This window comes from Microcebus murinus, chromosome 1, assembly GCF_040939455.1.
Source record: "Microcebus murinus isolate Inina chromosome 1, M.murinus_Inina_mat1.0, whole genome shotgun sequence".
NCBI lineage: Eukaryota > Metazoa > Chordata > Mammalia > Primates > Cheirogaleidae > Microcebus > Microcebus murinus.
Window position 1 is genome coordinate 119,924,749 of NC_134104.1, and position 15,484 is coordinate 119,940,232.

The following is a 15,484-nucleotide window of genomic DNA, read 5'->3' on the forward strand; positions in this document are numbered from 1 at the left end:
TGTAATATATTTAGGTCATTAAATATGAAATGTCTGATTACAGATCAAAAGTGTGGTTTGTTATATCTCAAACAAGAAGCAGTACAATTAATCAATATGCACCTAAATTATCAACACAGTTTTGCCATCTTAACAATAGCTTGTTTTTTTTATTTTTTATTTTTATTTTAGCATATTAAGGGGCACAAGTGTTAAGGTCACGTATATGTTTATGCCAGCAGCAAAGCCTGGAGAGTGAGTGACGATGAAATGGCAAAAGATGTTTTCCACAGCTTATTGAGAACTGACTATTTTTCCTTGCAAGAAGTGGTCTAAAGCCTGGAAGTAGTAGTAGTCAGTTGGTGCAAGGTCTGGTGAATACAGCGGACAACAGAGTTTCCAAATCCAGCTTCTGTACTTTGAGCAGTGACACATGGTCAAGTGTTGTCTTGCAAGACAATTGGCCTGTCTCTATTGACCAATCTCCATTGCTTAATCGCAAGCATCCTCATTTCATCCAACTGCTTGCAGTAGACATCTGCTATGATCAACTGACCAGGTTTCATGAAGCTGCAGTGGATAATACCAGCACTAGACCACCAAACAGATACCATTGGCTTTTTTTATTATTTATTTTAGGATATTATGGGAGTACAAACATTTTGGTAACAAGTAATGACTGCCTCACCCAAGCCAGAGCTAGAGGCATGCCCTTCCCCCCTACAGTGCACACCACATTCATTAGTTGTGAGTTTACCCATCCCCACCCCCCACCTGACCGACACCCAATATTACTACCATGTGAGCACATTAGTGTTGATCAGTTAGTACCAATTTGATGGCAAGTATATGTGGTGCTTATTTTTCCATTCTTGTGATATCTCACTTCAAATGATGGGCTCAAGCTCTATCCAGGATAATATAAGAGGTGCTTGATCACCATTGTTTTTTGTAATTGAGGGGTACTTCATAGTATACATAAACCATATTTTATTAATCCACTCATGTATTGATGGGCACTTGGGTTTTTTTCCACATCTTTGCAATTGTGAATTGTGCTGCCATAAACATTCGAGTGCAGATGTCTTTATTATAGAACGTCTTTTTTTCCTTTGGGTAGATGCCTAGTAGTGGGATTGCTGGATGAAATGGTATTTCTATTTTTAGCTCTTTGAGGTATCTCCAAATTATTTTCCACAGGGGTTGTACTAACTTGCAGTCCCACCAGCAGTGTAAGAGTGTTCCTATGCAGTGTAGGACAAACAGCGCTAGGAAAACAAGGCATTGGCTTTTTTTGATGAATATGCCGTTTTGAACTGTGTTTCAGCACTTCATTCTTATCCAACTATTGTACTGAACACTTGATTGTCAAAAAGAATCCATTTTTCATCACCCTTAATACAGCATAGAAATGGTTCGCCTTTATGTCGTGACAGCAAAGAAAGGCAAGCTTTGAGATGATTTCTCTTCTGATGCTCATTTAATTCATGTGGTATGCATCTATCCAGCTTCTTGACCTTGCCCATTTGTTTCCAATGGTCCAATATTGTTGGAATAGTAACGTCAAACCTTGCTGCTAATTCACTAGTAGGTTGAGATGGATTCACTTCCACTACAGCTTTCAGCAGGTTGCCCATGTGGCTCATTTTCAAGATTAAAAATCACCAGAATGGAACTTCTCAAACCATGGACGCACTGTGTGTTCATTAGCCACATCCTTCCCAATGCTTAGTTGATATTTTGAGCTGTCTACACTGCATTGGTTCCATGCAGAACTCAGACTCGAAAATAACACGAATGTTTGACTTATCCGTGGTTTCACAAAAATTGCTCTAAAAAAAAGTGAAAGATAACCACAAGCCAAAACATACATTTAAAAGACTGAGGATGTACCTTCACAGTAAAAATAAAACAAGAAGTGTCAAAGTGAAATATCAGACATATCAACTGTCAAACTTATTACTTAAGGAAATCGGACATTTCATACTTAATAACCTATATATTTAGCCTTATAAAAGAATGAAGTTTTGCTACATGCTATAATATGGCTGAACCTTGAAAACATTATGCCAAGTGAAATAAGCCTGATAAAAAAGGGCAAACATTATATGATTCCATTTATATGAAATATCTAAAACAGGCAAATTCATACACAGAAAAAGTAGATTTAGAATAGCAAGGGCTAGGGCTTGGGGGGAATGGTGAGGAATTGTTTAATGGGTACATAGTCTCTGAGATGATGAAAATGTTTTGGAAATATAGTGGTGATGGTTGCATACACTGTGAATGTAATCAATGCCATTGCACTGAATATTTAAGTGTGGTTAAAATGGGCATATTTTGTGTTACATGTATTTTATCATGAAAAAAATATTTTGAAAAAAACTTTTTCTACATACAAGGAAGAATTTCCATGGCAGAAATAAAAGGCTGGGTCATTAAGGGAGAACAGATTCTTCCTACATCGAAATTCGAAACAAACCTAAGAGGGAAAATAGTGAGGAGGGAAGCAGTGTCCCCTCTTTGTCCCCACCTGGGGCTCAGCCTTGGAAGAGTCCCCATTACCTGGCTGTGACTCAGGTCTGGCCATATCACCAGCAAGCTGTGGGGCACAGACACAGAACGATGCATTAACTTGTCACATTCAAACTATGTACCCAGTATTTATGTACCTTTTCCCTGTTGAAGGCACAGGAGACACAACTGTGAAAAAGACAGTGCGTGAAACATACATTTAACTAAAGATGACCTCTAAAACATAAATCATCGTATGCATTCATGAGGGAAGTTATTTATAAACCCTCAAAAGGGAGAGAAAGTATGAAACAAGCATTTTCAGACATTCAAAAAGAAAGTTGCTTTTGTAACATCCATTTGAGTTTCTTTTTTTTTTTTTTTCAGTCATAGAAAACCACGTTTGAAGAAAAGCAGAAAGGACACGATGGGCCCGGGCAGATCTAGCTTCCAACTCCCACCCCCCGTTTACGAGAGCTTCTCCGTCCTACCTGAGGCCACCTTAGGTTGGTTGCCAACAATTCCAACGGTCCTCCCATTCATTCTTGCAAAACCAACAACGATGTTCTTGGCATAATTGGGCATGATCTCAAAAAATTCACGCTCGTCAATAACCTGCAGGACAAATTCACTCCTAAGCTCAAAATGATAAAGACAGAAGTACAAGATACAACTACGTTACAGAATTCCATTGATGTCACGGCACTACAGAGCCCAACAGCTCGCACCTCTACCCACCCCCCGCAGGTTACCCAAGGAAACGGGGACAGCGGGCGGAGGCCGCGCCCTCTCCCTGCGGGAACAGGGTGCTGGGGAGTCCCTCCCACACGCGACCGGGGGATAAACCAGTGCCGCTTGTGTGAAAGCCTCTATTTGAATTTGGATTTATGAAATTTTTTTTTTTTTTGCCTTGTCACTCTGAAGTCACTTCAAACACACATAAAAATTTCAAGAACAGTACAGAAATCATCCATATACCCTCCACCCAGATTACCCATTTATTAACATTCTACCGCATAAGCTTTAACACTTACTCTGTCTCTTACACACAGTGCACACTTTTTCCCTGAACCATTTGAGAGTAAGTTGCACACATGATGCCTCTTTACCTCTCAGTCCCTCATTGTCTATTTCCTAAGAAATAGGAGGGGGTCGGCAGCCTCATCCCTAACAGCCCGCAGTCTGAGGACTGGGGTGTGGGGTCCGCAGGGCTACACCATCTAGGTTTGTGTAAGTGCCCTCTGGTGTTCACAAGACAAAACGGCCTGAGGACACATTTCTCAGAATGTGCACCCGTTGTTCAGCAATGGCATGATGGTATGAGAATTCTATACGTACTTGAGTCTATTCCTGACTTGAGTCCATTCCATTCCACTGGTGTATTCATGTGCCTCTACCACACTGTTTGAACTATAGGATCCTTTAATATAAGACATGGGTCGTCCCCACTTACAGCTTTTTTTTTTTTCTGCAGTATTTTCCTAGCTATTCTTGCACTTTTATTTTTCCATGTGAACTTTTGCATAAATTTATCTAGTTTTATTTTTTTTAATTGTTTATTGAAATTTCCTTAAATTTATAAACTAACTTTGGAAGAAATGACATTTTTATGATAACTCAATAACCAGGAACAAGGGGTGTCTCTCCATTCGTTCAAGTCTACTTTCGTGTTTTTAAAAAGTGTTTTAAATTTGCCCTATCTAGCTTTTGTACATTTTCTGTTAAGAGTTATCATTGTTTTTCTGTATCCAGATTCCTGGGGAAATAGGAAAAATAAAATTATCACTATTTTATCTTCTTTGTAGCTACATGAAAGGGGCTTTTACTCTTCCCTAATTGCTTACTGCTTATCTATATGAAGAACTGCTGATTTCTATACATTAATTTTATATCCTGTTTCTTGTTTTCATATAATAATGCATTCTCTAGTTTCCAGGGGTTTTTTTGTTTAGTTTTGTTTTTTGAGACAGGGTCTTGCTCTGTCACCTAGGGTGGAATGCAGTGTGCAATCATAGCTCACTGCAGCCTCAAATTCTTAGGCTCAAGCCTCCCAAAGAGCTGGGATTATAGGTGCGAGACACCATGCCCAGTCCACTCTCTAGAGCAGGGGTCCTCAAACTTTTTAAACAGGGGGCCAATTCACTGTCCCTCAGACCATTGGAGGGCCGGACTATAGTTTAAAAAAAAACTATGAACAAATTCCTATGCACACTGCACATCTTATTTTGAAGTAAAAAAACAAACAGGCAAAAACCTCATGGGCCGTAGTTTGAGGACGCCTGCTCTAGAGTCTTCTAGTACATGTGTCATCTACAAATATAGCTTCTTTTCCAAGGCTTTTGCCTCTGAATGATCCTCTTGTCTAACTGCATTGGCTAACATTTCCAAAACAATGCTAAATAATATTGGAGTCAATGAGCATCCTTGCCTTGTTCCTAATCTTAGAATTTAGTGTTATTAGGTAAGATGCTGGCTTTTGATTTATTAATTCCTATTCTCTTAAGTCTATCAGAATAGGAGTTGAACTGCCTCACGGGCTTTCTTCAGCATCTATAGAAATAATCATATGATTTTTCTCCCTTATGTCTACTAACAGTTTTTATTACTAGATTTCCTAGAACCAACCTTGCATTCCTAGAATAAATCTACCACCCCACCCCCCCACCATTGATATTTTAAGGTGGTGTTAGAGTTTGTTAGCTAATATTTTATTTGGTATTGTTGTATCAATCCTGATAAACAATATTAAACTAAAATCTTAAGTACTATCTTTATCAGGTTCTGGTATTAATGTCATAGTTGCTTTATAAAAAAGAATTTGGAAGGTTCGTGTATTTTATTTCTTTACTTCCTATGCTCCACAAGAATTTATGTAGCATCAGGACTATTTGGTCTTTCAAGGTCTCAGAATTCCCACATGAAACTATCTGGACCTGGCCCTTTTTTGTGAAGTAACTCCTTCCATGGAATCTGGTCCATGTAAACTTTCTACATTTATTGGGGTCAATTTCTGTTAAGGTATGTTTTCTAAACAAGTTGTCCAGTTCATCTAGTCTAATGATGTTTAAGTGTCTCCTTTTTCACTGGTTAGTCCCCTTTTCACTTCATACATCTATTTGTGCTTTTGTAAAGCTAGTGTTTATTAATTACAGTCACTATTTTTCTATTTCCATCATAAATTTATGCATTTATCCTCATTAAATTATTCCCTGTGATTTATTTTGACATGTTTTGCGGGTTCCCCCCCTTCCCCACTGGCTTCTTGGGCTGGGAATTTATTTTCCTTCTTTCATTTTTACTGTTTCAGGATATAAATTTTCCTCTGCTCATTGTTTTCAATATATTATATCGATTTTGATATGTAGTATTTTCACCATCTTTTCTTCTTTCAGAAAAAGTTTAATCAACTTTTCTAAAGGATCCATGTGTACTTGAGAATAAGATTGTCTATTACCAGGGTAGTCTCAAATAAATCTATAAGATCTATTACATTACTTCCTCTTATTTTGTCAACTTGACCTGCTTTGTACTAACAATGCTATGTTTAAATCTATTATTAAGTGCTCTACTCGTGTCTCTTTGGACCTCCTACAGTTTGTTTTATAAAGATAGTAGCTGTATTATTTGTGGCATAGGTATTTTATAGCCTTTACATCATTGTGAACTGTGGCTTTTAGCATTTGAAAACATCCTTCGTCATGGTTAATAACTGAATTTTACTTTGTTCAATATTAGGCTCACAAACACTACCATGTTACTGTTTCTGTTCTCCTGATATACCTTTGCCTATTCCTTATTTTTAGCCTTTCTGAGTCACTTTAAGTGTCTCTTGTATATTATATGGCTGGTCTTGATCTGTGAGCCAAACTGGTCATCTTTTTCTCTTAATAAATGAAGTTAGCCCATTCACATTTTTTGATATGACATTTTTTTACTTTTTCTTATGACTGTATTATATTTGCTGTTTATGTAACATGTTTAATATTATGTAGGAAGGTTTGTATTTTTTTGGTCTGGTGGTTACTTTTGTAATTATACCTTTTTTAGTCTGTTTCCTTATTCTTTTATTACTTGTCTGTTTATTCTTAATATCTGTTGGCTCTCAAAAAAAAAAAAATCAATGAACTGATTCTGCTATATCTTTTCCCTCTTTCTTCTCCTCCCATTTTTCAGTTGCATTTTTTCTGCACCATACGACATTTATATGTTGTTCTTCACCCTCACTCTTACCTCTATTTTAGTCTTATAATTATAGTTAAGCATATTAAATAATCACTTTCAATCCTTTTGTTGAAATTTCTCCAGTCATCTCCTGGCCAAAACTCATTCTCTAGTTTGGTTCTTGGGTGTTTAAAACTGGTTTCCTGTAGTCTTAATACATGAAGGTCAGCTTGGCTAAACATAAAACCCTTACTCACATACTCTTTTGCCTAAGACTCCTGAAAGTGCTTTTCCATTGTTCTCTTGCTTTCTATGTTGCTTTTGAGAAGTCAGATACCACTCTATGGTTATTTGAACTTTTTGCCTGAAGGTCTTGAGGATTTCTCTTTATTTTAAAATCTAACAGTTACCAGATATTTTCTCAAGTTTGATCACTCTGGGTCAGTTTTCCTAGGTGTTTAGTGTGCTTTTTCATTATGTAGATCTGAGTCTTATTTCTAGAATATTTTCTTGGATTATAGTTTTAAATATTAATTCTGTTCCACTGATTTTTCCTCTTCAGACACTCCAATTATATGTATGTTTGGTCTTCTTTGCCTCTTTCATTGTCCTTACTATTTTCTGACACTTTTTTAAGTAATAATTTTCATGAGATGCATTTGCATTATTAAAAAAAGTTTTGGAAAGGGAGGGAAGGAGAAAAAAATTTGATTAATAAAAATTGCATTCAGCTCTAAGAAACAATGGTGATATAGCACATCTTATATTTTCCTGGTTAGAGCTGGAACCCATACTACTAAGTGAAGTATCCCAAGAATGGAAAAACAAGCACCAGATATATTCTCCAGAAAACTGGTATTAACTGAGTAGCACCTAAGTGGACACATAGGTACTACAGTAATAGGGTATTGGGCAGGTGGGAGGGGGGAGGGGGGCGGGTATATACAGACATAATGAGTGAGATGTGCACCATCTGGGGGATGGTCATGATGGAGACTCAGACTTTTGGGGGGAGGGGGGGAAATGGGCATTTATTGAAACCTTAAAATCTGTACCCCCATAATATGCCAAAAAAAAAAAATTGCAAATATTTATTCACATATGTATACATATACAATTCACACATGTATACACTGTGGATGACTGAATCATGCTAATGAGCATATTCATTACCTCACATTTTTTGTAGTGACATTTACTTTTTTATCCTATTTCATTCTCTTTATTTCCCTACTTCCTTATTAAATTTTTATTAAAATACTTTCTCCCTTGAGCACCTTGTAATTTTGTCATCATTTCTAGTGTGACTGTCTTTTTCCCCTATTTGCTTAACTCAGTGAACTCTAACTTCACTTCTTAATTTGTCATTCATTTCTAAAATTTTCTTTAATGTCAAATGCTTAGTAGAGGCTACTGAATTCAGACTGAAGTGATCATCTGCTACATGATTGACTCTTATAGTTTCATCAACTGACATGTTGCATTCTCATTGTTTTATTATTATAGCTTTATATAGGTGAAAACTATTTGTATCTCTGCATTTTCTGGGATACAGTTGGCAGTTTGTGATGGTGGACAAAATTCCTAGTTCAAGAACATCCTCTTCTGTCAGTATAGCAGGAAAAGGTGCAGTGTGTCCTTCAGTTTTTTGGTTTCTGTCTTGCAGGTACATAACTTTACCCCTCTTGCTTCATTTTCCCTTCACAATTTCCAAAGGTGCTTCTCTCCCTCTTCCTTTTTACTTTTTTCTTCCCCAGAATGCCTTCCCCATTGCCTTACTATGTGTACTTTATGTCCTTTCCCTTTAACAGAACTCTTTTCTAGCATTCTCACTCTTAGAGTGAACTTTCTCTTTTCTTTCTTCTGTGCAATTCTCAAGACTGCCTCAACGCTCCAGAGATTTGCAGTGGAAGTCCAAGAAACAGTCCTATTAGCAAAAGGGAGGAAAAGGAAGAAGAGGCTAAGATACCAGAGATCTCTTTCCATGGGCACACAGAGAAAAGGCTTTGTGAGGATATAATAAGAAGGTCCATAAACTGAACAGAGTGATCTCAGAATGAAATCAACCCTGCCAATACTTTGATCTTGGACTTCCAGCCTCCAGAACTGTGGGAAAATAAAATTTCTGTTGTTTAAGTCATCCAGTCGATGGTATTTTGCCATAGCAGCCCTAGAAACTAATACATAAAGTACAATATTGATACCAAAACCTGATTTTAAAATACCTCTAAAGAATACATACCATTATCACATGACATTGATGCAAAAATACAAATATGATATTAGCAAACAGAATATAACTAGTAGGGTTTACTTCAGGAATGAAGAAATAGTTCAGTACTAGGAAATCTACTAAGATAGACTTATAAACAGATCTAAGGAGGAAAATCACGTGCTCATCTCCAAAAATGCTAAAAGGCAGTTTGACGATATTCAACACTCATCTCTAATTTTAAAAACAAAATAAATAAAAAACATTAAAATAGAAACCAGTGGTAGCTTCAACATGAAAAAAGATATAAATTAGAAAGCACTGATGGCAGGCTTGCTAAGCATAGGAATAAGACAAAGGTACCCAGTATCACAACTATTACTCATTACATTTGATACTAATATATGTGGAGCTATAGCCAATGCAATTAGACAAGAGATGGAAATGACATGGAAAATTGGAAACTAAAGAAAGAAACTATTTGTATGCAAGTACACTTGAAAACTCCAAAAGAATTAACAAAAAAAAAATTACAAACAATAAGAGAACTTAACAGGTGGCAGGATATAAAACTGATAAAACAGAATCCAGAGCTGTCATATATACCTTTAAATAAAAAAGTTACGAGAAGACGGTAGAGTAGAAAGCACCAGGAATCTGTCTCCCTATCTAGACAACAATCGCACTGGAAGAATCTGTCGGATATAACTATTTTGGAACTGTGGAGTCTGTTGAAGGCTCGCAGCTTCCAAGGGAAGGGTTGGACTGAAAACTACAGTTAATTTCAGCTCTTAGCAAGGGAGCAGCTAGCCAGCCCCCACCCCAGCTCCATGGCAGGCAACTGCAAGTGTTCCTGGAGCATCTTGGACACAGCCGGCAGGACCGCATCCTCCAAGGATCTGCTCATCTCAGCGGCTACTGAACACAGAGGTATAAAGGGACAGGGGTCACTGTTGCTGCAACTCCTCCCATTGCTGCAAGACTCTCCTCCTTGGGCTGAAGTGACTTCCAGGGAATTTAAAGGGCTGACACCACCTTTTTCCCTCTCTTCATTTTTCTCTTTTCCCACTTTTGGGAAGTGACATTAACAACTAGGACACTCAAAAACAGCCACATAGAGAGGGGCAACTAGAAAGTGATTGTGCGTGCCCCTGCAAGGGCTCAAAAAATACCTAAGGAAGACCTTTGGCAGATCCTCAGCGCAGAGGCAGCCTACAAGATTCAAACAAACAAAACACAGCAAACTCTAGGGATTTCTAGAGCTGTCAAGCAATCGTTCACATTCCGCTGTGCGAGGACTGCTGAGACTGTGTGTGTGAGGAAGACAGTGGCCATCTGCGGACACCCTCGGTTTGCCCAATACTGTCCCCTCTACTTAATGACCCAGGGATCTGTGGCACCAAGAAAGAGGTGCAAATGGCTCCTGTCTCCCCCAGACCTCCACACATGCCACCCGACCACATCAGAGGATGCCCTGTGTACTCTCCTTTCTCTAGAAAGACAAAACACCCTCCGAGTATAAGGCCCCAAACAAAGGTACCTAGCCTAAGGATCGCCCTGGCCTCAATCCAAACTCTGGGGACATGGTTCCTAATCTACACACTTCAGAGTGCCTTCTAAAGACCCCTGAACTCTGCTCGCCCAACTAGGTACTCCTCTCTCCAGACTTCAACTCCATCTGTGCCCTTAGGCTATCTACAGCCACTAGGTCTTTCCAGAACACACTACTCAGTGGCCACTGGTCCTGTGGCCATCCCATGCCCCACCTGTGTTGCCTGACATCAAGGCCAGTGGGTCCAGCCCTTCCTCCCCAGGCCAAAGCACAGTGACCATGGATGTGGCTAAGCAGGGCAGGCAAGACAGGCAGATGTGGCACTTACAGAGTGTATAATGTCCACCATGTCGTAGGCTTTGGTAGATTCCAAAGGGACAATTGTGTCAAGCTCAGGAACCAAACGGTCACTTTAGGTAGAAAAAAAGACAGATACAGTCAACACAGGAAGAGCCAGTTACCTTTGGGGGGGGGGTGGAAAAGGAAACGGGGGAGACACATCACGGAGACTGGGCCAGACGCAAAGAAACTTCCATCTCCAACTCTGACAACTCAAGAGTCTTTTAGAAATAAAAATAAAATAAAAATTTTGGCCATTCTTTATCCCCAAGCTCCCCATCAAATATTACAGAAAGGAAAAAAATAAATAAAATCATCTCTCTTTGCTCCTGTCCCCAGACATACCATCATCATCCCCACAGATGCCATCATCACCATCCCCACAGATGCCATCATCACCATCCCCGCAGATGCCATCATCACCATCCCCGCAGATGCCATCATCACCATCCCCGCAGATGCCATCATCACCATCCCCGCAGATGCCATCACCATCCCCGCAGATGCCATCACCATCCCCGCAGATGCCATCACCATCCCCGCAGATGCCATCACCTTCCCCGCAGATGCCATCACCTTCCCCGCAGATGCCATCACCTTCCCCGCAGATGCCATCACCTTCCCCGCACCTGGGATTCTCGCCGAGCACGCTCCACAGTCTGCTCCCACCTGCCCAACAGGGCAGACCCTGGAGGTCCTGTGTGGGGGTGGGGCAGAGGAGGGCGAGCCGCCCTGCAAAGTGACAGAAGGTTGGCAACGCACCTGGGGTCATGGCACTCACGGATGGGAGCCGGGTCCTGACTGCTGAGGGGCAGGTAGTTGAAGAACTCCCGGAGATTACACAAGGCGTCAACATCGTTTTCAAAAGCTCTGTGGGCCACACCTGAGAGAACAGGGAGGACGTGATGGGCCAGGGTGCCAGTCAGCTCTAAGATGCTGTTTCACTGCCCGCCGCCCTCCACCCCCACCCCCCGCCCCGGGACACGTGTGCCGCAGACTAGGCCGGTAGCTCTAGGACACGCTGCTGCACACCACACTCCTTCAAGCAGCCCCTTCAATTCACACGGCCTGCTCCCTCTGCCCTGTACGCACATCTCTACAAGGGTCACCCGCCTTTCTTCATCCAGGACTTTGCTCCAATGTCTCCTCCACATCCATCCCCACGCCCCTCGCTTTCCAGCACTGGGCCATGCACCTATCCCTTCCCTAGATACTGCCTGACATCTCTCCTGGAATACCAGTTCCAACAGGGCAAGACCAGGCCTGTCTTATCACTGAAGTCCCCCATCAAGAATAATATCTATTGAAGCACAGGCCTCTAAAAAAATTTTAAAAAGTAAAGAAAAAAAAAAAGTATAATGTCTGACACTCAACAGGTGCTCAGCAATGGTGGAGAGAAAGGAGGGGAACCACCTGGCCGTAGTCAGGGATCGAGCCCTTGTTCCTGAAGACCATTCAGAAATCACAGGTCAGCCAAACAAGGCCATAGATATAATAAAGTACAGCCAAGATCACTCTCACCAGACTCCCTTCCTCTACTGTCACTCCTATAGTCTCTTGTCCACACAGCAGCCAGAGGGAGCTCTTTAAGGCAGGTCATGGCATGTGTCTATTCAACCACCCTCCTTGCTGTCCATTGAGTATGCCAGTCACTCTCCTACCCCAAGGCCTTTGCATAAGTCCCCATTCCCTCTGCCTGCAGTGCTCCCAACTTACATACCAATGCAGTTAATTCCTTCAAATCTGCTCAACTGCTACCCAAGCAGTGAGGCCTACCCTTACCACCCTATTTAAAATTGCAACAATCTGGCCAGGCACGGTGACTCACACCTGTAATCCTAGCACTCTGGAAGGCCAAGGAGGGAGGATCTCTCAAGGTCAAGAGATCGAAACCAGCCTGAACAAGAGCAAAACCCTGTCTCTACTAAAAATAGAAAGAAATTAATTAGACAACTAAAAATATATAGAAAAAATTAGCCAAGCATGGTAGCACATGCCTGTAGTCCCAGCTACTCAGGAGGCTGAGGCGGAAGCATTGCTTGAGCCCAGGACTTTGAGGTTGCTGTGAGCTAAGCTGATGCCACGGCACTCTAGCCAGGGCAACAGAGTGAGACTCTGTCTCAAAAAAAAAATTTTGCAACAATCTCAGTCTCCTTTACCTTGTTCTACTTTTTCCCCAGCACATATTGCCTTCTAACAGACTATATAATGTATAATGTACTTATTTATAATGTTTATTATTTATTGTCTATCTCCTCTACTAGAATATAAGCCCCATATGGGTAGAGATTTTTTATTCTGTCCACAGATGGATTCCTAGCACCTAGAACAACATTTCACACATAGATACTCAAGGAGTATCTGTCAAATGAAGCAGCAGCATTTTCAACATGGCAGAATCCTTTCACTCAGGAAATATTTATAAACTGGTACAGCCACTTTGGAAAAAAGTCTAGTAGTTCCTCAGAAAGTTAAACATAAGAGTTGTCATTTAACCCAGAAATCCCACTCCTAGGTATACACTAAAGATATATGAAAACATGTCCATACAAAAACTTACACTACTATAAACATTTATGTACATTTATGATAGTCAAAAAGTGGAAACAACCCAAATGTCTATTGACTGGTCAATAAAGAAAATGTGGTATATTCATCCACTGGAACATAATTCAGCCATAAAGAGGAATGAATCCTGATAATCACCACTTGTATGGGTGAACTTTAAAAAACACTACACTTCAGCTGAAAGTCAAAAGAGGGACAAAATCATGCTAAGTAAAAGGAATCGGTCACAAAGATTGCATATTGTATGACACCATTCATATGAAATGTCCAGAATGGGAAAATCCACACAGAGGCAGAAAGTAGACTGGCAACCTCCTGGAGCTGGAGTATTTGTGATGGAACAGGGAGTGACTGCTTATGGGCACAGGGCTTCTTCCTGGGGTGATGAAAAGGTCCTAACATTGATTGTGGGAATGAATATACAAAAACCACTGAATATACTAAATATATTATATATATAATATATTATATCTATATTATATATAATATATATTATATATATTATATTTAAATATATTATATCTGAATATACTAAAAACCACTGACCCATACACTATAAACAGGCATTTAAAGTGTATGGTATATGAACTATAACTCAATAACATTGGTTATCAAAAAGAAAACAAATATACGGATAGAGCCCATTTTGTGCCTTGCTCTGGGGACAGAGGACAAGCACGCCAGATACACAGAGACTTAGGCCAAGAAAGAGCACCACGTACCACCCTTTAAAACAAAAACAAAACCCTAAAATTGTGCTACAGAAGAAAATTTAATGTCACAGGTAGATATTCATTACTTTAAGCTGTCAAGTAAAAAAAAAAAAAATAGGTTTCAGAAGAGTTTGTACACGTATCTACATTTGAACACATGTATGCCATGTGTATTCACACTCATCTGCATGAAAAGACTGCAAGGGTGTATCAGTGGTGATTATGTGTGGATCATGGAATTGCTAGTGATTTCTACTCCTTATGTGTTTGAAATTTCAAGACTGAACTTTATATTACATCACAGCAAGAAAGGCAAACTGCCAATGAAGCCTGTGACAAGAGCGTGGTGGCAGGCTGTGGTGGAGTGGATGTCAAGAAGTGTTCTGATTCCACACGGGTCTTGGAGGTGGGCTGAATGGAGCTGACAGGCGAGGGAAAGAATGAGTCAAGGCTGATGCCAACCTGAGACAGGGAAGAACAACTCTTGTTGGTATGGTATTGAGAGCTCTGACTGTTTCTAAACCATATTTCATCAAATCTAAGACTTTACTGATAAGACACACCTCTATTTCATGGACACCAACAAGAAATGCTGATAATTAAATGATGACCTAATGCCTTAACCACAGTACAATGTGGTACATAAATCAGTCACACCAACCTCTTATTGCTTGAAAAATCTCTCAAAGAGGCAATTTCACCTGTCTTCAGTTACACTGCTTGCCGTGGGGTAGGCAATCCTTTCACAGCTTAGTATTTTGTTCCAAATATGGAATTATAATCATTACCCCAACAGCAACATGTCTTCACTAATATCAAAGTCATGCCCTACTCTCAATTCTATGCCTTTCTGTATAAATAAGAACTTTTTGTTTCAATGCCAAAGAACAGAATAATCTTTATATATTTTAAACTCAGCACGTGTGGCATGTAGACGTAAAGAGGTGGGTTCTTAAAGAACTATGACCAAATTCATGATCATATCATGACCATGATATGATCATCACCATTAAGATGATGGCCTGGCCAATGGTGATTGGTAAAATGCTATCTACGCTAAGATATACCCCAGATTTGGAGTTCAAAAAGGTCACAAAAAGACAGACTATTCTGTTAACGGTTCAACTGTACATGTATAAACCATACCTACTTATAACCACTATTCCAACAATTACCTTTAAAATTAAAGAATATCAAAGCAATAATAGCCTGTTATTTTTTCCAATAAATTTGAGATACTAAATCCACCTTCATTACTACATCTGTAGGTAATATAGTGTACTGTATTGTAGTACAATAGACTGCACTACAGTCTTCCCAAATAGGTTCTGCCAATTAACCCTTTGCACTCACTTGCTTTTTTCTCGATTCCTTTATTTTACTCGGGATTTAATTTTTTAAATACCCAAGATTTTACAAAGCACGGCAGTAGAATAAAAAACTGGA

General features: G+C 39.8%; 1 protein-coding gene across 1 annotated transcript in view; it reads right to left on the minus strand.

Moving 5' to 3' along the window:
* Positions 1–15,484, minus strand: part of PCCB (propionyl-CoA carboxylase subunit beta) — a 60,697-nt gene that overhangs the window by 12,145 nt on the left and 33,068 nt on the right. Inside the window, exons 8-10 of the mRNA XM_012787761.2 lie at positions 11,520–11,640; positions 10,747–10,828; positions 2,985–3,108 (exon numbers count right to left, since the gene is read on the minus strand). Of these exons, the coding sequence (XP_012643215.2) occupies positions 2,985–3,108; positions 10,747–10,828; positions 11,520–11,640 (327 nt within the window). The remainder of the gene's footprint in view (positions 1–2,984; positions 3,109–10,746; positions 10,829–11,519; positions 11,641–15,484) is intronic.